Below are 27,068 nucleotides of genomic sequence, written 5' to 3' on the forward strand. Positions count from 1 at the left end.
TTTCGTTTTTAATAAAATTTTCATCCTCTCTTTTTCTTGCTTTGTTTTGCTCGAGGACGAGCAAAAGTTTAGCTTGGGGGAATTTGATGAGTGACATTTTTGGCACTCATTTGGTTCCTTTTTGGATGATTTTTATTTCATTTTATATCTCTTTTCTTTAGTTTTCCTTAGTTTTATTCTTGTTTTCTTCATTTTATGCTTTTTGTAGTTAGTTTCTCTTTTTCATGTCTTTTTCTAGTTTACTTGTTATTTTTCTCTTTTACTTGCTTTTTATCCTTTGATTGTAGGTGGTAATTGATTGTCCAAGAATTCCCGGGCTTCCTTTCTATAGTTTTCCATTGATTTTCATGCCTAAAGCTTATGCAAGAAGTTTCAAGTCAATGAGAGGTTCAAGGAGCATGCTTCAAAGTCTTGTTTATGCCTTCCTCATGGCTCATTTTCTTCAAGAAATTCAAGGAAGTTGCTGCCCACCTTGTCCTCCATCATCATCATCTAGGATGCGTGCACCTCGTGAGCAAGGGCAAAGAAGAAAGGAGGAAGCTGCAGCTATGTGCGGGCGCACTTGAGGAGTGTGCGGCCGCACATCTGTCGTGTGCGGCCGCACATCAGGTGTGTGCGGGCGCACATTCCTGGGTACACTCCTTCGAGCGCCCGCACTTACGAGGGTCTATTTTTGGGCGTCATTACCGACCTCCTCCTTGTATATATAGTTATTTCTACCTATTTTTGGAGTTTTTTAGAAGGAAGTTTTAGTTTTAGATAGAATTTGATAGTAGTTTTTGGGAGAATTTTAGAGAGAGAAACTCAAGAACTAGAGAGAGAAACTCATGATTTTTGGTGATTGCTCAAGGATTTCTCATTGTATTTGATCTTTGGATCAAAGTTTTGTAAGGATTTTCTTCTTGATTTCAATACAAGTTTGATTTTAGTTGATTTCATTAGTTTTTCATATTGTTTATGATTGATTTGGTTATTGATTGAATTTTGATTGATTTTGATTGATTGTTGGTTTAATCTTTGATTTCAAGTATGTTGATGATGAATTTGATGAATGTTGTAGTTTTGATCTTAATTCCTATGGCTAGTGAGTAGTTTCCTAGCTAGGGAGATGGTGAAGCATGTATGAATGATGGAATAGTGTAATTTGGGGATAATTGATGGAGTTGATGATATGATTAAATTTGGTTGATATTTCATGTGCATGTGTGTGATTAATTGAGGTTTGGCCATCTTTGATTAATACACTAGATTGCATTGTAAGCTTTCTATGATACGGACCATTGATTAGTAGACTTGCAATTTCACGATTGAGGTGTTTTGTGACGTTCCCTAGGTAGTGTTTAGCGTAGTTGACGCTAGTTAGACCTCTAGGTGAACCACCTTAGTAATGCTCTTTTGGATACATGATGATTTTCCTTCATATCGCTTGACTTAGTCGGTTTGACCTCCCAAATTACCGTTTCCATTATGATTGCATGTGGATCCATTGCCCTAGTGTCTTAGATTGATTTAATACAAGTTTGCATTACCTAGTTTAGCCTTAGTTCTACCTCAAACCCCTTCTTGATTCCGAAATAGCTTGATTTAGACATCGTGCACTTGATATCCATTCCCTTGGGTTCGACCTTGACTTGCCACTACGCTAAATAGGGGTTAGTTAAGCTACAAATTTTGTTTGATAGGGTGGGGTGGTAGCCCAACGACCTACCGTTCTCCGTCCCATCACGGACACAAAAATTGTAGGAGGTATTGCACGTGTAATTCTTGTATCTCGAAGAGATTTGTACCTTGTAACAAACTATGCATCGAGACTCTTACGTGTGCGTGGTCTGAAACCAAATGCAACCAAATCATGGAACTGGCAGATAAGTAAATTAAATTTTATAATTATTCAAACATAAATTATACTTAATTAATGTGCTACATCCTCTTAAACTAATGTTGCTTGTTTATTTGATTAATAGATTTGTTCCAATTTAGTCATGCCCCAAGGTTGTGGAAACGATATGATATTTCCACCAAAACCTTACAACATGACAAATCATATTGACTATTGCATTCAAACTTAAATGTTGGTCCACGTTTACGTTGGATATTAACTTTCTATGGCGCCAAAGTAAGTTTGTGATCTGTTTTGATATTGATCTTATATAGAATAATTACAACTAGCTAACATGTTTCAATTAAATTAATTGTAGGACATGCAATCATTAATTAAGGACTTTGCAAGTAACATTATTTTCTTAAATGAGCTTTCTGATCCATTTAGCCCTTTCGGGTAAATTTAATACCGATTATTATCATATATGAAGTATAAGTAGATTTTTGTGTATTCGATCTTTATTTGTTTAACTCAAAATTTTGTTTGGGTGGAATAGGCCCAATAAGGTTTTAGAAGACATCTCGAATACATTAAGACAATTACTACTAAATAAGGTCTCTTTGTCTTTTTAATAGAATTGTGGAGACTAGCCTTATGAGTAACCCTAGTGAGATCGCAGCCCCCAAACTCTTAAAGAAATTGGCATATATATATTTCACGAAGGTCACTGCATTTGAAGAATCCACTTTTTCCTTATCTCTGCGTTAGGTGGCCTTATGGAAGTCCTAGCAAGGGGGTCACACCTCGGTCTGGTTGCGAGCGGTCCCAATATTAGGTTTGGGTCAGTTTATGAATGGTAAGACTTACCGTTCTATTCTTTCCTACCGATTGGGTGTTCCTTTGTTCTCCGTTTCGACACCGTGTTCTGCTTGTTCAAGGGTTTTTGATGGGGAAATTTATGGGGATCATGCAGTGTCTTATGCTGGGATGGTGGGTATTAAACATCGACATAACGTTGTTCTTCATACCCTTGTTGATATTTGTTTTCGGTCTGGGAATTCTGCAAGAAAGGAGGTAAACGTTGGGTTGTCTGGTGGGAACGATGGGGCTCTTTAACCTATAGATGTGTTGCTTTATTTCTGGGACAGAGATCTTGATGTATGTGTTGACTTGACGGGGTCTTCTCCTTTAACATAGTCTGGGTTGTCTGACTTTGTTCCTGGTTGTGTTGTATCGGCTGCGACTCAGCGGAAGCGAGACAAGTATGGGGCGCGTTGTAGGGCAATTGGCGATGGTTTTTTTCCTTTCTCCTTTTCTTATTTGGGAGAATTAGATAAGGATGTTGAAGCGAGTTCAAACATTCGCTAGGACTCAGGATATTGGTTCTCGTGCAGCTGCTCACATCTTCAGCATGATCAAGTTCGCTATAGCCAGAGGGGTGGGGGCCCAGATTGAATCTTGGCTCCCCACTAATTTATTGTAAATTGATTGATTTTGTAAGTTGTAATAATAATAATAATAATAATAATAATAATAATAATAATAATAATAATAATAATAATAATAATAATAATAATAATAATAATAACAATAACAATAATAATAATAATAATTGTTGGACTTGGTCGAGCCTTCGCAGATGCGTTGCTTCTGTATGATGGAATGGTTGAGTCTGACATTTTGAGTAATCTTAGTGAGGTCGCTACCCCTAAACTCATGAAGAAATTGGCAGATTTATATTTCACAAAGGTTACCTCATCTGCAAAGTCCTCCTTCTCTTTATCTCATCATCAAACAGCATTATGGAAATCGCAGCAAGGAGTTCACACCTCTGTTTGGCTTCGGGTTGTCCCTATTTCTGGATTGGATCAGACGATAAACGCAAAGACATACCGATGTGTGCTGTGTTACCGGATGGGTGTTCCATTGTTTTCTGTCTCGACGCCGCATTCTTCCTGTTCTCAGGTTTTTACTGGGGATATTTTCAGCGACCATGCAGTGTCGTGTGCTGGTGTTGTGGATATTAAACATCAGCATAATGTTGTTTGGGATACCCTTGTTGGTATTTGCTACAAATCTGGGATTTTAGCAAGAAAGGAGGTTGACATAGGATTGTCTAGAGGCAATGACAGGGCCCTCATACCTGCCATCTGTCGATGGATTACTTTATTCTTGGGATCGTGGTCGTGATGTATGTGTCGACTTCACAGGATCTTCTCTTCTGACACGGATAGGGCTAGCTGACTTTGTTCCCGGACGGATTGTGGCTGATGCGGCTCATCGGAAGCGGGTTAAGTATGAAGCTCGTTGTCGGGCGAATGGATATGGTTTCATTCATTTCTCCTTTTCTTCACTTGGGGAATTAGAGAAGGAGGCTGTTGCGTTGTTGAAATGGGTTCAAAGGTTCTCGACGACGCAAGACATTGGGGCTCGTGCGGCAGCTCATATCTTCACTAAGGTAGGCTTTGCTATAGTTAGATGAGTGGGAGCTCAGATTGTATCTCAGCTTCCCATTAATTTATTGTAGGTTGTTTTACTTTTGTTTTTGAGATATAATAATAATAATAATAATAATATATTAGCATGAGAATACTATTGAAATTTTGGATAATAATAATATCCTAATATACCCCTTATTTATGCTTTTTTTTTATAACATATATGCTCATTTTTATAACAAAAATTACTTAATATAAAATATATACATATAAAAATATTCTAACCATTTGAGCAAGTATAAAAAAAAAAACAAATATTAGTGCCCAAATAAAAGGAAAATATTATTCATGAAGTATTGACAAAAAAAAATAAAATAAAAAAATACTAATAATAAAGTAGAGGGAAAATTTTCAACTAACGGATAGATGTGTCATCACTGGTTTCGCTCTTAGTATTAAGTTATTGATGATTTAGTTTTGAGAAATTGTCATAACTTAACCTACTACATATCTTTCCTACATATCACTATATCATCTGCAAAGCCAAATTTTGTTGGCTAAAAACTTGTTGTAACACCTACAAAACCAGTTTTGAGTTGGCTCTAGAAATACGAACCAGTGCACCACACAACCGGCTATCAGGAAGGTTAGTCTGCACTTATTTCACCAGCCTAATTTCTTGATATTCTTATATTGTCCCAACAACTAACCATTGCTAAACCATAAACTCTATGTGTAAGGCCCTTAAAAGCCTCCAAAAGTCCAGATGCGAAATTGACTCCACATTGCGACTGCAGTCGAAGCAGATTAACTAAGCTTACATTCATACAATTAAGAGATAAGAAGTTAGGAAAGTTATCAGCGCTTAAAGCTGTCTTTCCTAGCAAGGCTGAAATCATATATTAAAAAAAATCAATTCTTCAAAAACCACTGCCAGACAGGCATCTCCTCACAATAATTTTAGAAAAAAAGCAGAAACCATATATATTTAACTACTTAAGGATTGCCACCAGGAACTCGGGAAGATGTTGGTATAAACAAGCCAACATGGATATGAATTACAAAATCTAGTACATATGCCTGTTTACAAACAACATTTTATCATATGAATTAGTTTACAGGTACAATGAATTATTTTAGACAAAAAATGTTTCGAGATTTTTCTGTCGGCAATCGTGGACTGTATAGATTCTAGATTGGCTGAACACTTTTCACATCTGTCAGATATTCTGCCATGATGGAGCATCAAGGTTAGAAATGAGAATGATAATCAAGGAATAAAACAAGAGTGAGAATCATATTGCAATTAAATCAGCTTGTACATATACTTGGATTTTGAATATGTTTCATTCTAGCATCAATAAGATAGAGAGCCTATGTTAAAGTTATCAAAGGATACGTTGAAATATATAAATGTACGATTGACAAACGTAATCCTTACCATGATTAATTAAATTAAATATCTGCATGGTCAGTCAGATTATTTTGGATCCTGTGCTATAGGTGGCTGTTTGCGGATGCTGAAAATTCCACTTTTTCCTTGTTCTTTTGCCAGTTTTTCTATCTCTTCAAATCTTTGTTTAAGAGCCTTAATTTCTCTAGTCAAATCCTCATCTCGCTGTCTCAATGCCTAAAAGAAGCAAAAATGAATTGTAAAATTGTTCACCAAGAAGCAGATTGAGAAAAAGAGGGAAAAAAAAAAGGGGACCAAGTCTCTATATTTTGACATGCGATTTGAGTACCAAATTTATAATTTCAATAGTTGGGTAGCAGGTGATCATGAGTTAATGAATAGAGACAGCAAAGATTTATCTGCTACCCAATTTGTGTACCATATTTGTGTATGTACAACAAGCTATTGCTACAATTGGTGCTGATGTATACAGGAAACTATGTCCAAACTTATTTTATTCCAGTGCAATGGACAGAGAAGATTAATCAGGCCAATAAGGATCAAAGGAAAATTCGAGTTTCAAGATAAATCAGAAGGGAGAATAACATTAAGTAACACTTTTAAAAATGAAGTAAATAATAATCTGTGATGATAAATTTATTACTTGTACATAAATGAAAATAGCAATTTTGGAAATTGCAGTTAATGCCTATTATTAAATAGATGCTTGGGGAAATTCAACAAGAAGAACAATGTTGACTCTGACTAGTAAGACATAAATACAAGATCAAGTGAATGTTTTCAATCTTCTCATTATTCAATTGAAGTTGAACAAAATACAATCACATAAAACGACCCTGAAATTTTCAAAAACAAGAAATATGACAAATTCAACTGGTTTTTTGAAATCATCCATCAATCCAGCTCTAAAGTGCACATTGACGTAGGAATATGAACAATAACATTCAGATAGAATGATGCTAGAACAACATCACAAGCTTGGGCATAGGGACTATGATTTTTACATTTCAGAAATCCTTATATGGAAGCAATACACTAAACTGTATTAGTGACTTGATTAAGCATTCTACGTTTCTACAAGTATAACACAAGCCGCAGCTTCCTAGTAACTTGTCATTATCATCTGCCTTTCATGGTCGAATACAAAATATCAACAACCCAATCATAGAACTGCAGTGGGCTTTCACCATAAAAGTCAAAGCACTGTACTACGTACAAAAAATACACTAAACATCAAGTATTCCTAAACACACTTTTTTTTAATTCAACTCCTCAGAGACTAAATCCTTCTGATTATCCTCCTATTGACACGTCATAAAAAATGTCTGGAATTAAATTTAAAATTCTACATCTTCACCATTAAAAACAATTATTTAAATTATAGCGAAATCTAATATTAAACTAGGGCTTAAAGACTCCACCTTCTTCCTAGCTTCAACTCATATTTGTGTCTCGCAATTATTAGAGATGAATGTTATGCACCCACCAAATGGATCACCTGTGCACTTCACAGGAATAAGGAAGACGGTATTTTTGGCAATACAGGTACTTCAGCTTACATCTTATTGGGAATGGGGTGTTTTGTTATGCTTGATTGTTTCAGGAGGAAGGCAGGGGAAAATATAGGCTATCAGTAGATATCTAGCCAATCTAAGCTAAGAAATTGTAATAAATAGAAGGGAAGAGAGAGGGCATTAAGAAAATTGTACTGAATACTTGTATTGGATATAGCTAGCTTAATGAATTGTATCTGCTAGTATTAATACAAACCCATCTTTCCTAAATTTCTTCTTTCTGCAAGTTGTTTTTGCTTCTTTTCTCATTACTTTTTATGTCCTTTTTCTGAATAAGTTCTCTAGAGCATGAGACTGATGTAAAGGAAATATCTACAGACTGTGATGTTCAAAGGGAGTTTGGTAAAGCCCTTAACATTTGAAATAAGTTGTTTTAAGTTACCCAAGGTTTGGTTTATGTATTCAAATAACTGTGCCCCTATTGACTTGTGTGGTTAGTGGTAGGACTATTGCTCCTCATATTTCATACTCCGTAAAACCAGACTTTGACATTCTTACTCACCTGTTATATAGTGACTAACAGAAAATCAAGGCCAGCTTATAAATTGTTATTCACAGATTTCTCAGACATAATAACATCAGAAATCTATGTTGGAAAGTTTTACCTGCCTGCTCCTCACTTTATCTAGTTGAATTCCTCAGTATCTTTTAAATATTAAAGGTCACCTAATCATTATTGTGATCTTTAGAGGTGCTATTATCATATGCTTGTTCTAAATTATTTAAATACACATCAATACACCATCCATGTCCCTTTATCTAACTGTTGAGTCAGGAGTTCATGACCCCATTTCTTGAGGTATTGGAACTGATTCTGCAGCCACGTTCTTCCATTTCCATAATCACATCTTTTTCGAGATTTTCCTTTTTTATGAAAATGTGTACCATATTGACTTAGTCATAGCCCTCATTTGTGTGTGTTAGTGTGGGAAAAAAGAATGTGTTTTCTAGAGAGAGAGAGAGAGAGGACCATTTCAACCCTACCCTCTTTCAGCTTCTCACAGTCACTCCAGCTCCTCTGGTCACCAGAAAGCCAGATTACGGAATCTTGGAGCTGCCATTTCTTCTAATTATTAATTGTGAGGTATTTACTGTCTTCTTTAATTCGAGGTAGTTAGTTATGAAGCTGCAATTTTTTGTGTAGAGAAGAAAAGGCTTTGTATTTTTTAATTTACCATATCCCTGCAGCTTTATCTTGCATTAAGTTCATTTAAGCTCAATAATTTCTCTTAAAGATTGGTGCTCTTTTATGTTGAATTTGGATCCATCAAATTTCAAATCCCTATATTGGAAGGCAAAATCTTCTATGGAGACAAGTAGTTTTTATGGAGTTAGACATGCTTTAGTCAAAGCAACTCAACTACATCCTAAGAATGTTGATGTACTGCGCGAGTTAGAATGTTAGATATTATTGAAAAGTAGGTGATTTTTGTATCTATTAAAGGAAAGTGTTGGGGAGTCTCTTTTTCCCAAGGAGGATAGAAAAAGGAAGAGAGTTATATCTTATGTAGTGATGGCTTCCCCTTCTAGGAGTGTTGATTTTACAGAAAACAGAACTGAGTTGCTTGTCCAGAGTATGTGACGTGCATAATGGGAATACCACTTCACAGTCCAAGGGATGTTGAATTTGGAGTATGACTCAATACATGTCCCAGTTGGTCTTGCATTTGGGTCACCACCACCAAAAAGGGAATCAAATCAAATTGGTGAAGGGCAAGAAGGCTTATCCAATGGAGATTCAGATATTATCATAAAAGGTGCTAATGTACAGACAATTTGTGATAGTAGTAGGTAACTTAGTTCAAATGAAGTCGGACTTCAAGAAAATCTTAGTCTCTTACACTCATGTGGTGTGAGTATTGATTTAAGGAGTTTGTGTGCAATGAAGACCTTTGATCTCAAAGAAGTAATGGATTTATAACAAAAGAGGGCAGGATTCCTTTATGATGATTCCGAAGAAAGTTTATCATCGGGTTGTCAAAAGGAATTCTGTTATCTATCACAACCCAAAGATGGGTCAACCATGAAATTCGAGTTATTAATGCTACGAAGGAGTCACCAGGGAAAGATTGTAAAAGCAGGTTGAGAATATTGCAAATTCTGATTCTTCATAAGAAGTCTCTCAAAGCTCACAGGCTCAAGGGTCACCTATGAGTTCTACAGAGAAATGGAGGGAAGTAAATGCAGGTTCAAATTCTGGATTGGATTGGATTGCATCACATGTGAATCAGTAGGTAATAGTTCTAAGGAAAGTCTTCAGAAAAAGAGGTCTTCTGTTCCCCTTAAGTCCAAAAAATGCAGTGTTCATTCATGGATTTACCTCTATCAAGAAGACCAATATGAAGGTACCCTGTGCAAGGACGAGAGCTACTTCACACAGTCATTGAAAGAGACCCATCAAAAGGTCAGCGTGGGGGAAAGATGCTGCAGGAATTTTTCTGTTCTAATTCTGAATTTTGTTGCATGGCATGAAAAGGAAAGGTGTAGCTCCCTTCTTCTTAGATTGCACCAAACGCCCAAGGAAAAAGAACTATTCAAGTGATAAGTGTATTGATAGTGGGGTTGGGTCAAATGTTAGTTATGTTTGGAATGCTTTTTCTGTAAATCATAGTGTCCAGTCAACTGTTTGTGTAACCTTGGAAAAGGCTCTGAACTATTAGCAGGGGGTATCTTTGTACTGTTTTCCCATTTCCCAAAAATTCACTAGATTTGTTTTATTTATTACCTAAGAATTTTTTAGTTGTCGCGATACACATTCCGTCTCCCCCTATTTCAATATATTCTCATGAACAATCTTTCTTGGATTAGAAATTAGATATCTCCTTGTAACAAAGACGATTCTTAAAATATGAAAAAGCATTAATACTAGTCTTGTTCATTGAATTGTAAGGAACGTTCCTTTGGGCACCACGGTGTTTGGTACAAAATTCTTTCATGCTTTAGCCACTCACCTGTAAATATTTCATCCCAAACATTCTTCCAATTTCAGTCTAATTGCATTTGCAACATCATAATCATTGGAATATTGAACAAAAGACAATCTAAATTGTATCCACTTCTTATGTTCCATTTGTAGGAAACTATGATAACCAACACCTAATTAGAAATATAATACTCCCTCTGTCCTTAGATGTTTGCCCTATCCCCCAATTTTCACTTTATTAAGACTTAAGCAAAAGTTTTGCACGTTGATGGGGGTGTCTTTGTCTTTTTACACTTTGAGTTTATTCAATTGGGATATATGGAGGAGACCAACTACCAAAATTAAAATGGAGCAATCTATGTGGAGGAGACTAACTAAAAATGAGAAAGAGGTGGAACAAATAACATGCAAAGCAGCATGGAGCCATTGTTTGTACACTACATTATGACCATCAAAGTTTTTTTCCTACTATGTTTTTTACTGTATTTATTTGCTTCAACAAGTGCAGATAACAATGTGGGCAAAGCGAATAGATCATTTATGAGCTTTGGCATTAACTTCTGTGGCCACATTGTGGCACTTAACAAGAAAAACACACTCCATTATCATTTAAACTGCCTGCTTTTAAAGAGATGTACCTGGAACTCCTGCGCACGTGCTTCTTCCTTCCTAGCCTCTGATTTAGCACTTCTCTGCACCTCAAAAATAACAGCAACTCCAGCAACCTGCATATATGCAACTTGCTATTCAAATTGGCAAGGGATCACAAATCACCAATGCTAAAAGCAGCCCTATTGAAACTAGTGTTACTCAGCCCAATACAATTTGTTACACTCACAATAGTCACAAATATGAGGTGTGGCTGGTGAAATTACAGTGTAGTCTCTAGTGTTCCTACCATCCTAATTATGTAAATTAAGATGCCAAATAGTACATCACATTGCAGGATGTGCAAGTAAAGCTTAATGGAAGATATGCGTGAAACATAGCTTGGAAAAGCAATTAGCTATATCCATACTGCCATGAGGATTGCAAACATGGTTTTAGGAGCAGGCCTTCTAGATAATTGGATATTCTAAAGCCATCAATACTTTATCGAAAACTCCAACTGCGCATGTCAAGGATAGAATCATAATGTTGTAATCTATGTCCCTATTGAGTGGCCACTTCAACAAAAGATTTCAAACAGGCATAGGTCTGAAATAAGTGTAGAAGCAAACCAACAAATAAGACTAACAGGTTGAGAAATTTTCAAGGTAACACACCGGACCAGTATTCTAATGAGCTGGTGGCTGGCTTGGTGCAATTTGCTAAATATATATTCATATGTAAACTGCAAACAAAAGCATTTAAACTGAATCCACCCTAGATCAAAAAATAAAATATCAGTTTAGAATGGTTAAGATGGTCATAAATTAGTATACTTCCTCCACTCCAAGTTAGTTGACTCGTATTCCTTTTTGGGAAGTTTCTCTTTAGATGACGCGTGTCTACTTTTTTTGTTTAGATGACACATATTGTCGGAGCACTTCTCTCCGCATAACCAAACCTCGACATTTTTTATTGATACACTTCTCATCAATTACTCGATCTCGTCGATGAACATTTTCACCAACTTACATTCAATGGAGCACATCTCTTCATTAACTATTTTTGACATTATCCTTCAATTGACCATGTCACCTTGCATCGTACGTACCTACGTGTTTATGCCAAATTTCGCCTAAGGGAGACCTAAGGCTGGGACGTACGACGGCTAGAGTTTTAACAATGGAAACTAGGTAAATTGGATAAAAAAAACGATAAAGGACAAGCAAATACGGGAAAAACTACGGGTAGGTGCAAGACCACCGATTCACTATGAATAACTTTGAGTACAATAAATATGTAGAGTAAGGTAGAGAGTGCGTAGAGATGAGATGATCTACTGATTACAATTGTTAGGCTATTTATAGTACTTAAAACAAGTACTTAACCCTAGCAATAGTGCTGTTAGAAGCAGCTAAGGATCTCCCTGAAATATAGGGCGGCCGTTGCTTGGACTTGATCTTGAGCTTATCTTCTCGTTGGGGAGCTTATCTTCTCGTTGGGAGCTTTCTGGTTGTATTTCAAATATGCTAGGTCAACTAAATTGCTGGGAAATAGCTATTACTCCATCGTGGGCCTTGGTCAAATCCGCATTTCTTCCTAAATCAGTTACTAGCCTGTTCGTCGTCCTTCAACGTCGTGCGATGAATCGTGCGTAAGGACGTGATTGAAAATCGACCATAACAATTTGCCCCCAATTGTTGGCTTGAACGTGGGTAACTCAAGGGAACAATTGCAACTTCCCACTATCCCACTATGAATTAAAAACCGCCACAATTTTTCACCTAATTACCCCCACACTTCTACACACTTCCTAAATTTTTGCATATTCTCTCTCCGAAAAATCCCCCAAATTAAATCTTCAATTTCACTTGCTGCTCCAAGCTCTAGGCAAAATTCGCAAATTCCACTTGCTTCGACATGTAATTTCTTGATCTTGCCTTCAAATTTCTCCTTGATTTGTAGCTAGCTTATGACTAGGAAGTCAAATTTGCCTCAAAGGACTAGATTTTCGTCTAGGGTTTTGGAAAGAGAGGAAAGTGAAGTAGTAGGAGATATGGCTGATAACGACGACCCTCCAAGTGACTTTGTGGAAGAGGATGTTCCATCCTTCATCTCTTTGGCGGGGATCCCGGAATACATTGTAGTACAGGTACCAACGGTATGTCGTGATGTATGAGTACACTTTTAGGTTGGGATACACTTTTCAGTTTGGCCCCTTGTCTCGATCTTTGATGGGGTACTAGATGTTAGCCCAGGCAAGTGATGCCCCAATTTTGGAGGATCGCTCTTATTCTTGAAAAAGTAACCAAGGATTGGAACGACCCTTTTGATCTGTCAAACTTAGTTTATGCTTGTAAATTACACATTTCTAAGCAAAATAGATGTACCTTGGTGTTGAAGAGAGGGCACCCTACCCTGGTTGAGAGGGCAGGAAAGGTGAATGACCGCGGCTAGAAGTCGCGTTACTTGATTGTTGACATAGAGTCATTGGCGCAGATGCTAGCTGGATTCGTTGCGGATGGCACGACAGAGGTTTTTTTCATATCTCTCGTCGCTTTCTTACTTCGCTTTTAGACGAGTGTGCTTATGGTATTTTTCATATCTGATGTCGTACGTCAATTGGCCAAACTTGACGTCGTTAATGAGATATTTCTCTGCCATGGCCATGAGATGTCTTGGGTCTTCACTGACTTTCTATCGTGTCTCGTCCAAATCTGACGTTTGAACCCCTTGCGTTATTCTGCAAAACAGACGTTAGGACTTGGCCGTTGACAAAAATGCCAACGGCCCTCCGATGCCCAAGTCAGAACTCGTTGTCCAAAAAATCGAATTAAAAAATGAACTTTAAGACTTAAGATCGGGCGCTGTGTACCTTACGTCTTTACCTAGAAATGGTTAAGTTTGAGATGTGTCGTGTTCCGGCTTCGGGGGAATGATCTTACCTTCTTTGGACATGAGTCTATATGCCCCTTTACCTGCGACGTCAAGAATTTGATATGATCCTTCCCATGTAAGGCCTAACTTGCCGTCTGTCGGGATCTTTGGTGTTTTGGAAGACTTTCCTCAACACCCAATCTCCAATTCAGAATACTTTAGCTTTGACGTTCTTGTTGAAACTTCGTGCAACGATCTGCTGCTGTGCTGCCATTCTGAGGTATGCAGCTTCCCTTAGCTCTTCTGAAGTGTCTAGGTCGGATGACAATTCTATGTTGTTTTGGTTGCTCGTCATGAGACCATATCTTGCTATGGGGATGCGCACCTCTAATGGTAGGACTGCTTCACACCCGTAAACAAAGGAGAACAAGGTTTGTCCCGTTGACGTTCTGGGAGTTGTCCTGTTTGCCCAGAGGACCGACGGGAGTTCTTCTGCCCACTTTCTGGGGTACGACTTTGAGATTCAGTTCAAACCAGGGGCTGCCAACAGAGTGGCTAATGCCTTGTCTAGGAAGGGAACAGACACGGTAGAGTTGGGGGCAATGATTACAAGTCATAGGGTGGATTGGGTTGCAGAAAGAGATTGAGAAGGATGACTGGATGAGACAGTTGAAAGAAGATTTGCAAGAGGGGAAGGAGGTGCAAACCGGGTTTGCCCTGGAAAATGGACAAGTCCTATTTAATGGTCGAATGGTGATTCCAAAGAATTCAGCCTGGATTGCGGTTCTGTTGAAGGAATATCATGCCAAACCCACGGGTTGGCACTCGCCACTCGGGGGAGGTAAAAACGTATCTAAGGTTAGTGTCGGAATGGTTTTGGATAAGTATGAGGAAGATGGTAGGAGAGTATGTAAGGAGATGTGCGACCTACCAACAGAACAAAGCATAAAGCATCTCAGTTAAGCCGGGCTTTTGCAGCCTCTACCCGTGCCTACAGCCATCTGGGAAGATTTATCAGTAGACTTCATTGAGGGCTTACTTAGGCCGAAGGGTTTTGACACGGTGTTGGTAGTTGTGGATAGAATCTCAAAATACGCTCACTTTATTAGGCTGAAACATCCCTTTAATGCCATGATTGTAGCGGAGGTTTTCATGAAGGAAGTGGTGCGTTTGCATGGGTTTCCCTCTTCTATTGTGTCGGACAGAGATAAGGTTTTTGCGAGTTACTTCTGAAAAGACTGTTCAAGTTGCAAGGGTCTGAGTTGAAGAAAAGCACAGCCTACCATCCAGAAACGGATGGTTAGACTGAAAATGTGAACAAGGTCTTAGAGACCATGCTTTGCAGGAGAGTAACTCAAGCAGTGGGCTGCCTAATTAGCTTGAGCAGAATTCTCTGACAACACAGCCCCTCACATCTCTTCAGGGATGACTCCTTTTAAGGTGGTCTATGGTCAGGATCCGCCAAAATTTATTAAGGTGGGAGCAGGACTGACGACAGTGAGGAGCTTCGATGAGTGGTTACAAGAGCGAGACTTCATGATTGATGAGTTGCGCGTGAATTCACTGAGAGCACAGCAAAAAAATGAAAAATTACGCTGACAAAAAGAGAAGGAAAGAATAATTTCACGTTGGAGCGGAGGTATACTTGAAAATCAGACTGTATCGCCAGCACACTTTGGCTAAGAGACACTTTGAGAAACTTGCAGCGAGGTACTTTGGGCCATTTGCAGTTGTACAGCGTTGAGGCAAGGTAGCATATAAGCTTGCTCTACCCCCGACTGTCAGTTACACCCAGTCTTTCATGTATCCCAATTGAAGAAGTGTGTTGGCAGCCATCCAACCACACCAACTATACCTCAGCAACTCACCCCAGAGCTGGAATTAACAGCTGAACCAGAAGAGATCCTGGAAGCCAGGAAGAAGAAACAAGGCAGAGAGGTGGTGACTGAAGTTCTGATCAAGTGGAAAAATTTGCCCCTGTTTGAAGCAACTTGGGAAGAATGCAACGGACTAAGCGTGTAAAGATTAATGTAAGTCGAAGGATTGTATTTGATTAGCAAGAAAGCTTGTAAACGTTGAACATGGCTTTAGGCCATGACTCTCAAGGGTCTAATACAATGATTTCTGAATGGTTCTCTCTCTCTTAAGGCTACTCTATTTATACTACTTGCACTACAAGCATTTGGCCTATTGCCTTGATTACTAGTCATTACTACAATTTGTCCTCTAGCTAAATAAAAAGTACTATGCCAATCCTTCTAACCGTTGCTGCTGCTGCTCAAGGTGGAGGTTGTGCTTGTTGTTGTTGCTGTCTCTGTCCTTTCCTCCTGCTGTAGGTCAGTATGCGTTTTGGTGGGTGTGAGTGTGTTGCAATACTCCCCCCCAAAAGCGCCACCTTGTCCTCAAGGTGGAAGGCTGGAAACTGCGAAGTGATAGCCTCGGCATCCTCCCAAGTTGCCTCAAAGTCAGGTAGCCCATGCCACTTAATTAGCACGTCCAACCCCTCCACTCGTCCCAACTTAGGTCTGCTGTCCAGAACAGCCTCGGGCTCCACAACGAGCTCCAACTCAGGTGTGATTTGCTGTGGAATAGTGGGAGAGGTCATCACATTCCCCACTGCTTTCTTGAGTTGAGACACATGAAATACGGGGTGTAATTTACATGCCTCGGGTAAGAGTAGTTTGTAAGCCACTTTACCCACCCTCCGAATTATTTCATAAGGCCCATAGTAGCGCACAGCCAACTTCTCATAGGGTCTCCTTGCTAATGAACGTTGACGGTACGGTTGTAACTTAAGGAACACCATATCCCCGACCACAAACTCCACATCCCTCCTATGAGCATCGGCATTATCCTTCATAATCTGCTGAGCCCGTGTCAAATATAGCTTCAACTCGTCGAGCATCACATCCCTTTCTTGGAGAACTTCCTCAACCGAATTAACCATGGTTTGCCCCAACCCAACACGAAGCAATTTTGGAGGATCCCTCCCATAAACGACCTTAAATGGAGTCGTGTGGGTGGACGAGTGAGGTGATGTGTTATATGAGTACTCGGCCCAACCCAGCCACTTGGCCCATGTCTTTGGTTGATCCCCGGCAAAACAACGCAAGTAAGTCTCGAGTCGCTTGTTTACCACTTCGGACTGCCCGTCCGTTTGAGGGTGGTAAGAGGTGCTCCTCTTGAGCCCTGTCCCTTGAAGCCTAAAAAGCTCCTTCCAAAAATTGCTAACAAAAATTCTGTCTCGATCAGTCACTATGCTTTCCAGCATGCCATGTAGTCGAACAACCTCTCTCATAAACACCTCTGCCACTCCTACCGCCGTGAAAGGGTGTTTTAAGCCCAAAAAATGCGCATACTTTGATAAACGGTCGACCACAACTAGGATGGTGTCAATTCCCCGTGATTTCGGAAGCCCTTCGACGAAATCCATAGTAATGTCATCCCACACCTTCTCCGGAATAGGCAGGGGTTGTAGCAGCCCCGCCGGCGACCGCTGAGACAGTTTATTTCTTTGGCAAACCCCACACCGTCTCACATACTCCGCTACTTCCTTTCTCATCCCTGCCCAACACCAATCACGGGCTACGCGCAAATATGTCTTTGTCTCACCCTCGTGGCCTCCCTCCGGTGAGTCGTGGTAGGCACCTAATAGCACCGGTTTCAGGCAACACCACCCTGCCCTTATATAGAAGACGGCTGTCTTCCACAGTGTACCCCCTTATCTCTTCCCCTGCTTCAATTGCTTGCCTTAATTTCTGGATAAATTCATCACCCGCACACTCCTGCTCCAACGTGGACCAATCCACACCCTGCGTGGCAACCATCGCCCTTAATTCGACCCCCTTCTCATCGCCACCTCGCCGTGACAGCGCGTCAGCCACGCGATTAGCCACACCTGGTTTGTACTGTAATTCAAAGTCAAACCCAATCAATTTTCGGACCCATTTCTGATATTCGGACCCAACCTCTCGCTGCTCCATTATAAACCTCAAGCTTTGCTGATCGCTGCGAATAATGAATCGCCGCCCTAGTAGATAGTGCCGCCACTTTTGAACGGCAAGGCAGACAGCCATGAGCTCTTTCTCATACACCGATTTGCCGCGACCAATTGGGCCAAGAACCTTGCTGAAAAAGGCCACGGGTCGCATCTCTTGCATCAACACCGCTCCCAACCCAAAACCCGATGCGTCGGATTCCACCACAAAAATTTTATCGAAAGCAGGCATCACCAGTACTGGCGCTGTTGTCATGACTGTCTTCAGTTCGGTGAGGGCTTGCTCAGCTAATTCGGACCACCCGAAATTATCTTTTCGCAATTGATCTGTCAATGGTTTGGCTATATGAGCATAGTTTCTAATAAACTTCCTATAGTAGCCCGTTAGGCCCAAAAAGCCTCTCAAGTCTCTCAAACATTTTGGAGTGGGCCAATCCAACATAGCTCGTATCTTTTCCTTATCTACAGCAACCCCATCTTGAGAAATCATGTGGCCCAAGTAGGCTACTTCTCTTTTTCCAAACTCACATTTCTTAAAATTTGCAAATAATACATGAGACTTAAGTGTGGCCAATACTACCCGTAGGTGCTCAACATGCTCCTCCTTGCTCGCACTATAGACGAGAATATCGTCAAAGAAGACTAGGACGAACTTCCTCAAGTATGGTCGAAAGACCTCATTCATTAATGATTGGAAGGTCGCCGGTGCGTTGGTCAACCCGAAAGGCATCACTAAAAACTCATAGTGACCTTCGTGAGTACGAAAAGCCGTCTTATGAGTATCTTCCGGCCTCACCAAAATTTGATGGTACCCGGCTTTCAAGTCAAGCTTGCTAAAAACTCGTGCACCATGCAACTCATCTAGAAGCTCATCAATCACGGGTATGGGGTACTTATCGGCCACGGTTTCCTTGTTGAGGGCCCGATAATCGACGCAAAATCTCCACGACCCATCTTTTTTCTTTACTAACAACACGAGGCTAGAAAAAGGACTCGAAGAGGGTCGGATAATCCCGGCTTCCAACATCTCTCGTATGAGTCTTTCAATTTCATCCTTTTGAAATTGAGGATACCGATAAGGGCGTACGCTCACGGGGTTACTCCCATTCTTGAGTATGATGGAGTGCTCATGGCCACGCATAGGTGGCAGCCCTTGCGGCTCTTCGAAAACCCCCCAAAATTCCTTCAATACTCCTTGAACAAAATCAGGAACTTCATTGCCTTCTTTTCCTTCACTCCCTTCTGCTTGTTTCAACTCTAACAACAAACCACCCCCTTGCTTCCTAATTGTCTTCATCATTGCCTTGAGTGTCACCCCCGTGCGAGAAAGAGTCGGGTCACCCTTGATTGTCACCGTCCTACCATTCACCTCAAAACTCATGACTTGAAGTTTCCAATTGGTAATCACCGATCCCAATTTCTCTAGCCATTGTACTCCTAAAATAACATCGGTGTTACCCAATTGTAAGGGTAAAAATTCCTCTTCGATTTTCAACTCCTCGCTCATCCTCAAACGCACCCCTTTGCATTGACCACGGCCCTTGATTGCTTCCCCATTTCCCAATGTTACCCCGAAGGAGTGGTGCCCCTCAATCGGTAGATCAAGCTTCTCTACTATGGTGGTTGAGATAAAATTGTGCGTGGCTCCCGGGTCAATCATCACCACAACCGATTGCCCATGGATTGTTCCGGTGAGTTTCATGGTTTTCGGGTTGGTAAGGCCGACAATTGAGCACATAGACACATTGGTGGGTACCTCCTCTTCCTCTTCGCTCGGGTTTTCCATGGTTTGTAATTCCCCTTCTTCTTCACACTCCTCCTCCTCCTCCACCAACAAGACACTAAGCCCCTTGGCGGCACACACATGCGTAGTACCCGTCCACCTTCCGTCACACCTAAAACAAAGTCCCTTCTCCCTCTTCTCCTGTATTTCTCTATCAGTGAGCCTCCTCACCATCCCACTGAACCTCGAAGTGCTAGAGTTAGAACGGTTGGTATAAGGTTGGTTTGGGTGGTTAACGGAAGCAGTTGAGGCTTGAGGAGTTTGGGTTCGTGTTTGGTATGTGTTTGGGTTGGCTGATGGGTTGTTTGAAGTTGGGCTGGTGTGTTTGGGCTGTGATGTTTGGGCTGGCCCACTTCCCAAGAGAGTAGAAGCAGGGCTCCGATTGAAGTAAGAATAGGGTCCGGGTCGTACATAGGCCCCGCCCGTTTTCTTGCTACTGCTGACCCGGTTTCTCTCTTCGACCCGTATTGCCAGATCCATGGCATCCTCTAATGTGAGCGGGTTCAGCATCCGGATCTCAACCCGGATCTCTTCCTTCAATCCGTTGATAAATTGTCCTTTCATCAGACTTTCAGGAACGTCAGCCAAGGGCGACGCTTTCTCGATAAAAATTCGCCGATACTCCACCACCGTGGTGGTTTGAACCACCGCAAGCCATTGTTCGTGCAAACTTCCTGAGTTCACCGGTCTGAACTGATTCAAGACCCTTCCTTTGAGGTCCTCCCAGCCCACCACCGGACGGCGGCGGCTCTCCCACTGATACCACCTCAAGGCATCTCCGTCCATGGCGACCACGGCAGCCTGCAATCTCTCCGTCTCCGACAACTTGTAAAACTGAAAGTACTGCTTACCCCTTAGGATCCACCCATCCGGGTCGGAGCCGTCGAATATGGGCATGTCCAACTTGCGAAACTTCCAGTTACCGTTCCCCCCTTGTTGGTCGTGGTTGAAGTTTCGAAATCCTCCTCTGTTTCCGGGGTCCCAGTTGCCGATTCGGATCCCGCCTTGCCCTGGTGGTTGGTTTACTTCGTTCTCCCCTGTTCCGTTCACCTGTGCCTGAAGCGTCGCCATCATCTCTCTCATCTCCTCAAAAAACTTATCTTGATTCCTCGTCAATGTGTTCTGGATGGAGTTTTCTCCCTCCCCTATTTTTTCGAGAATTTCTTCCACCCGATCCTCCAGCGCGGCTATTCTCTCCGGTGTCACCGACAGCGGCGTCGGAGGCATGTTGCTCTGATACCAATTGCAACGGACTAAACGTGTAAAGATTAATGTAAGTCGAAGGATTGTATTTGATTAGCAAGAAAGCTTGTAAACGTTGAACATGGCTTTAGGCCATGACTCTCAAGGGTCTAATACAATGATTTCTGAATGGTTCTCTCTCTCTTAAGGCTACTCTATTTATACTACTTGCACTACAAGCATTTGGCCTATTGCCTTGATTACTAGTCATTACTACAATTTGTCCTCTAGCTAAATAAAAAGTACTATGCCAATCCTTCTAACCGTTGCTGCTGCTGCTCAAGGTGGAGGTTGTGCTTGTTGTTGTTGTCTCTGTCCTTTCCTCCTGCTGTAGGTCAGTATGCGTTTTGGTGGGTGTGAGTGTGTTGCAAAGAATCAACAATGGTGCGTGATCGCTTTCCCTCTCTTCACCTTGAAGACAAGGTGAGACTTCTAGGCGGGGGAGATGCAATAGACCCTGTGAGACCTCCAGTGGTCCTCACTTAAGGAGGAAGCAATGCACTAAGAGGATCACTAACAGACTTCTGACTACAGCAGAGCAGCCAAATGCACCCACCCCAATCAACACAGAACAGATGGCAGCATTGATGGGAAAGAGGGCAGCACGTAAGACAAAATCAGCAGCCGGTAGTAATCTTTTAGGGAATTGCTTGTACATATAAAAAAGGGAGAGAGAGATTGAGGAAGTAGGCAATTTGTGAGTAATCTTTTGTGGAAATTGGTAACCTAAAGTTACCCCAGGAGAGTGGCGAACTAAACCCACCGTTTGTAAGAACCTTTTGGCTGGTGCTTAAATCAAAGATTCAATCTTTCTTCCTCAAATTTACTTGTTTGTGCATTTTTGTTTGTGAACTGAAATGCTTCCATTACAATATCTTATAAATCACCCTATCATCCCATAAACATGCATAGTTATTTCATTTAACTGTAAATACAAATCAACAGCATATATTTATCAAAGAAAAAGGGAAAGAAAGAAAAAGGATTGCTGCTACAAGATTACCGTGAACACAAAGAGTTCTCCAATGAGATCAGCAGCAGCTTGGACAGCTTTCTCTTCATTTAAAGGACGAATCTCAACATCAGTTCGGTGACCGTAAATGCGCCGTTGAATCTGTGTTGTAATTCGATGATTTACCTGGTTCATCCAAACATACTTGTTGTAATTTGCAATCTAGAAGTTACAAAACATACAAACTAACATTTTTATGTCACAAAGTCCGAAATGTGGTGAGAGTTAAGATTTTCACACCAATATGTTACATCAGGCCATTCAAACTCTTCATTTTCTAAGAAAAACACATTAACTTACTAGATAGAGATTGCTACATTTCTTATAAGAAACCAATTAAACAAAATTAACTTCTAATTCATAGTGAAGCAGCAAGCAGTTGTAGGAGTTCGGATCAAGACCTAATTAATAACCTATAATACTCGGATTCTTTATTTTACCTGAAATACCCATGTCAGACCCTTGACACTCAGACATGTGTATTGGACACTTCACTTTTTAGTTTAATATCAGGACAATTTCTCACAAATTAGCCGAGTCGGATACTTGGACACGTACCTATGTAACATTTTATAACATCTCTATGTCGCAAAGACAAGATTGTGCACATCCAAACCCCCTGACCTTGCCCTGTGTGGTAGCCTTTTAAGAAACATTGGGTTGGGTAATATTACATGTATGATGATGATGATAATGATGAATCACCCCATTACATTGTTTTAACTTTTAAGTCATTTAACTATAGTAACTTCTCCAATCCCATACATCAACTGTAATACCCCGTATATATATATATGGCAAAAGCTAATGAGCGCCCCCAGGGCGTTAGATTAGAGAATTAAAGTGCAAATATTAGAGTAAAATTAACATTAATTACACCGAACTACGCGTGATTTTGTCATGCATTCCTAACTTATTACCATTTCAACCAATATAATTACTCCTTATCTAACGCCCGGGGAGCCCGTTAGCAAGATCCTATATATATATATATATATATATCATTTTAAAAACAAATATACTATTATCTTTTACTGTCTTTAATCCTTTAACCAAAAAAAAAAAAAAAAGAGAGAGAGAGAGAGGAACTGAAGCATTTCTCCAGCCTTCAACCGTCACTATTATTCTTCAATATTGATAATCAATATGTGTCATGAATAATAGTTGCTAAATCATTATTTCTTAGACTGATTCATTGAACCTTGTGAAGGTATATATACAACCCCTATTTTCATTCGTGTGTCATCCTTCATTCTCAACCAATATGCAAATTTCTTTCTCAAAGGTAAGAACACCATTGGAATGTTTTCCATAATCATCCTACTCAATCCAGAAAAAGGAAAAAAAAAAAGAAATATATTAAAATCAATTACTCATTCGATCACTACCAAGTACCGACCTTGCAAATTTTAATGTGCAGAGATCAACTATCTTTGTCGTTGTTATTTTTCCTTTTCCCTCTGTCTTTCTTTTCTCAAATAAATTGTTCCTCTCCCAAGTAATATTAGCTTTGATTTGATTGTTGACTTTCATCATCATTTTCGTGCAATGAGTTTCAATAGTATGTTCTGTAAAAATTGAAGGAATAAACTAGTTTATTGTTTTCTTACCTAACTATAATTTATATAATTTTCTTCTATATTCATATGAATGCTACGATTTTGCAAACTTATTTTGCTTTGTTTGAAAAAGTTTTATATATAATATACTATTAGTTTAAAAGCACTACAATATGATTGTTGTAGGAGTATCTTTATTATGACTTATACATTATATAGCTAACTAAGTGGTATTAGATTTGAATACATATAAGAGTTTAATCGAGGGTTTATTTTGTGGTTAACTTGTAGACGGAGGTTATATAGACAACGGTCAAGGGTACTAGTTTTGGATAATACGCGTTTCGAGAACTACAAGCTTTTCAAGGTAATTTTCGATGTCCCCGTTAGGAAACTATTTTGATGCGACTATGTGGTAGACGTGTTATAGGAATAAATTATGAGTATGTAGTTTATTCTATAAACTTTATAAATTGTTTTCATTGAAGTGAATGATAATACTTTTACTACTACTAGTATCTACGTATATGATAATGTTGATTTATTTTTGGTATTGATACTTTGGGTATGTTGTTTCGAATATGATGTTTTGATACGATAATTTTATACAATGTACTATGATACTTGATTTCTTTTAAAAGTGACTTGGGTACTACAATTTTTTTTTAAGTATAATCTTGGATTATATGTGAATTTTATGACTAAGTGTTTATTTGCAAAGGATTTAAAATATAATAATTTTAAGAAAGGAAATGAAACCCCCAAAAGGGTGAAGAACAAGTTGCCCTGCTAGATGTTGTTCTATTGGTGCACATACGTGGATACCCAATAGGCTTCTAGTAGGTTTGATACTACACTTTCTATCAATTATCTTTCATGAGTCTTCCTCCTAATACTTTTGGTGCGCGGTAAATTGCAATTACCCATTAGATTAGTGAGGGGTTGTGCACACTAGGGACATTTTGTTGACATATACTTTGGCCAATACAGGGTGATGCGCAACCCTTGTAAGTAGGTGGTTACTCTGGGATTAGTCCCGGCCTACTAGCGTTCTCTTTCCCTTTCTTAAATATAAGTTATAAGTAAATTTGTCTGGTTATGTCATTTGTTACTTATGCGAGTGCTTAACTTGATTATATTAATTTTATTATTTCACGTACAAAAATGTTTTCAAAATAAAATTATCTATTTTACGGGATGGAGTCGTAATTTCTCAGTTTATCTGAATTCTGACTTTAGAATTTCTCTCTGTGTTTCCTATTTACTTTTGCAGGTTGGTAAGACGGGTTGGTTCGAGTGAGGACGTGTCATAGAATAAGACTATTTGTCTTTGTCATCACTTAATATACTTTTGGTTTTAGCTTATAATTAAGTTTGTGTTGTAATAAGTTATACTTGTTTTAGACCACCTAGTTCTGGTATAATAGTTTAATGTTTGTTTTTATCAAACTTTCATATGACTCTTAGTAACACTCCCAGAGTTTGAATGACGATTTCGAATAAAAATATGGTTTTAGTTATTATAAAAAGAGTTCAAATTTTGGGGGTGTTACATCAACCTTTAACAAGGTTAAGGTTAAGAATCAAGCAAAAAATAAGCAAAATCAAGGCTAATTTTATCAAACATGACAAACACAAAGCCAACAAATAGAACTTTCACAACAGAAAGTAGATATGATAGAAGAAGTGATGCCGATATGAAGAACATATTAATTCAGAAAGAATGGCAAAGGGTTTATCAGTGTAAAAGGCCCCATGAGTTGCAAGGGATTCACAATATAATTTCTATCAAAAAAAGCCATTTCTGCAACCCCAAAGGTCGGCTTAGAGCACATAAGGAAAATATGCCGTCCTACAAGTTGACAGAACAGTACAAGATAAACAAAATTTAAATACAACAGGACTATGCTGATACACGAGTAACTGGGAAGTAAAGGTCATACGATTATTAAAAAATCAATTTCTCCATGATAGTCCAGCAATGCATTGAAGAAATAAGAACATAGGCCCTCTATTTCCTATTCTGAAAAGTTCATTGATATGTATTCTAGTGTTAGTGGGCAATAGAGGTGTATATGTTCACTTTGCGAAGAAGAACAAAATACTCTGAATCGTGCACAGCACCTAACTTTGCTCAGTATCATGGTGACAGCTAGTAGCTACATAATGTCAAGTACCCCCTCCATCCTTATTGTACCCGTTCCATCAACTCAACATTCTTGCTGTCAAACCCTAAGCCTTTAACAAGTTTTCATGGTTTACAAATTGTTATGACAGCGATGGAATCTACATGATTGTTAATAATATACTGATTAAGACCCAATCTTCATTATGCATAGTAAAGGTTGTAAACAACTAGCTAATAGTAGCAGCACAAGTCCAATGTGATTGATAGAGGAGAAGGTGATGGCAGGGACAAGCATTTGGGCAGGCGCACACACAACAGTTTATGCCATTGTAAAGGTTCTAACTTCTAACCTTTTTTTTTCCTTTTTAAATTAAGGTCCCTAATCCAAAAGAAATGGCAAATAACACTTAAATATCTGAAGTGTCGTTCTCCAATTCAAGAAAACCCATGGCAGGGGCAAGCATTTGGGTAGACGCACACACAACAGTTTACGCCATTGTAAAGGTTCTAACTTCTAAACCAAATTTTTTTTCTTTGTAAATTTAGGTTCCTAATCCAAAAGAAATGGCAAATAACACTAAAATATCTGATGTGTTGTTCTCCAATTCAAGAAAATCCATAAGCATGACAACAAATATCAAAATTACCAAAAAAAAAAAAATAATTAAAAAGGCATAATGCTGCAATGCTCTGCAAGCATCAGACCCTTCAAAACTCCATGCCCATTTTCCCATTAGCATTTATACCATAGGTGAAAGCGAAATCGGAATATTCCAATTCTAATCACCCTTAATTCCTTCATAGCTCAATATGAAATATTGACTACAAAACCATGAATCACATTCATAAATCACTTACTTCCTCCAATGGAAAAAATCATCTCCAAAACCCCATTTCACACAACAATCATACCTCCAAAAACAACAATTAAATTCTAAGAAATAAACAAAAAAGAAAACAATACCATGGTATAGATTGATCATGAGAGTGAAATGAAGAAAAAAATCAGCTCGAAATCGAATATAACAACATACATAGCCGCACAAAGTTGAATACAGGAAATCACAATGTGGGTATAAAAAAAAAATACAAATGAAATTGGAAAACAAAGAAAAAAATGATGGGATTACCTGAGCAAAATTGATGATATGTTGACGGAGTCTGGGGTGTAAACTAGCCTCTTTCTTGAGACGATTAGCAATGGGTTTGCAAGCAGTTTTTAAAGCAAGAGTTCCAAGCTTTACAAGAGGAAGTACCATTGCTGAAAATCACAATAATTTTGGCAAGAATTGTTGGAGAAAAAGGCTTACATGTTTCTTTGAGCTCAAGACAGAGATTAAGAAAGAGGGGGGAAACAGGAGAGACGACTTAGTCGGAAAGGTGGGCTGATGGCGTCTGATTCTGCAACGCTGGAAAAAGAATATTGAAAAGTGGTCGTTTTGGGAAGGCTGTTAGTGACCCGGGCGATGCCCGTTGTTTTTTTTTTTTTTTTTTTTTTTTTTTTACCTTACCAAAAATAGGGTTTTATCGATTAAGGGTATGTTCTATTTAGCTTACTTTCATTTCAACTTTAATCACTTCAGTTCAGTTTCTTATTTTTTTCGCTCATAAAATATTCTATCCAGTTCAGTTAAGTTTAGCTCCGGTCAGTTCAGCTCAGCTCAGTAAATGAAAACAGACCCTTATAGTTAAACGGCACTTTACCATGCAA

The 27,068-nt window shown here is 39.3% G+C and overlaps 1 protein-coding gene across 2 annotated transcripts; it reads right to left on the reverse strand.

Moving 5' to 3' along the window:
• Positions 1-5,173: 5,173 nt before the first annotated feature.
• LOC145587712 (OPA3-like protein) lies at positions 5,174-26,782 on the reverse strand. Of its 2 annotated transcripts, none has more exons than XM_081644412.1 (5): positions 26,488-26,782; positions 21,662-21,796; positions 10,810-10,896; positions 5,702-5,890; positions 5,174-5,477 (listed from the first exon to the last, which is right to left on the reverse strand). In XM_081644412.1, the coding sequence occupies exons 1-4, from the start codon at positions 26,614-26,616 to the stop codon at positions 5,741-5,743; spliced, it is 501 nt and encodes a 166-aa protein (XP_081500538.1). In that variant the 5' UTR covers positions 26,617-26,782; the 3' UTR covers positions 5,174-5,477; positions 5,702-5,740. The 2 variants fall into 2 exon arrangements, with proteins under 2 accessions (XP_081500538.1, XP_081500537.1); XM_081644411.1 differs by having other exon boundaries at positions 5,177-5,489; positions 26,488-26,781.
• Between the last annotated feature and the right edge of the window lie 286 nt (positions 26,783-27,068).

The sequence above is a fragment of the Chenopodium album genome, chromosome 17 (assembly GCF_948465745.1).
Source record: "Chenopodium album chromosome 17, dcCheAlbu1.1, whole genome shotgun sequence".
Taxonomy (NCBI): domain Eukaryota; kingdom Viridiplantae; phylum Streptophyta; class Magnoliopsida; order Caryophyllales; family Amaranthaceae; genus Chenopodium; species Chenopodium album.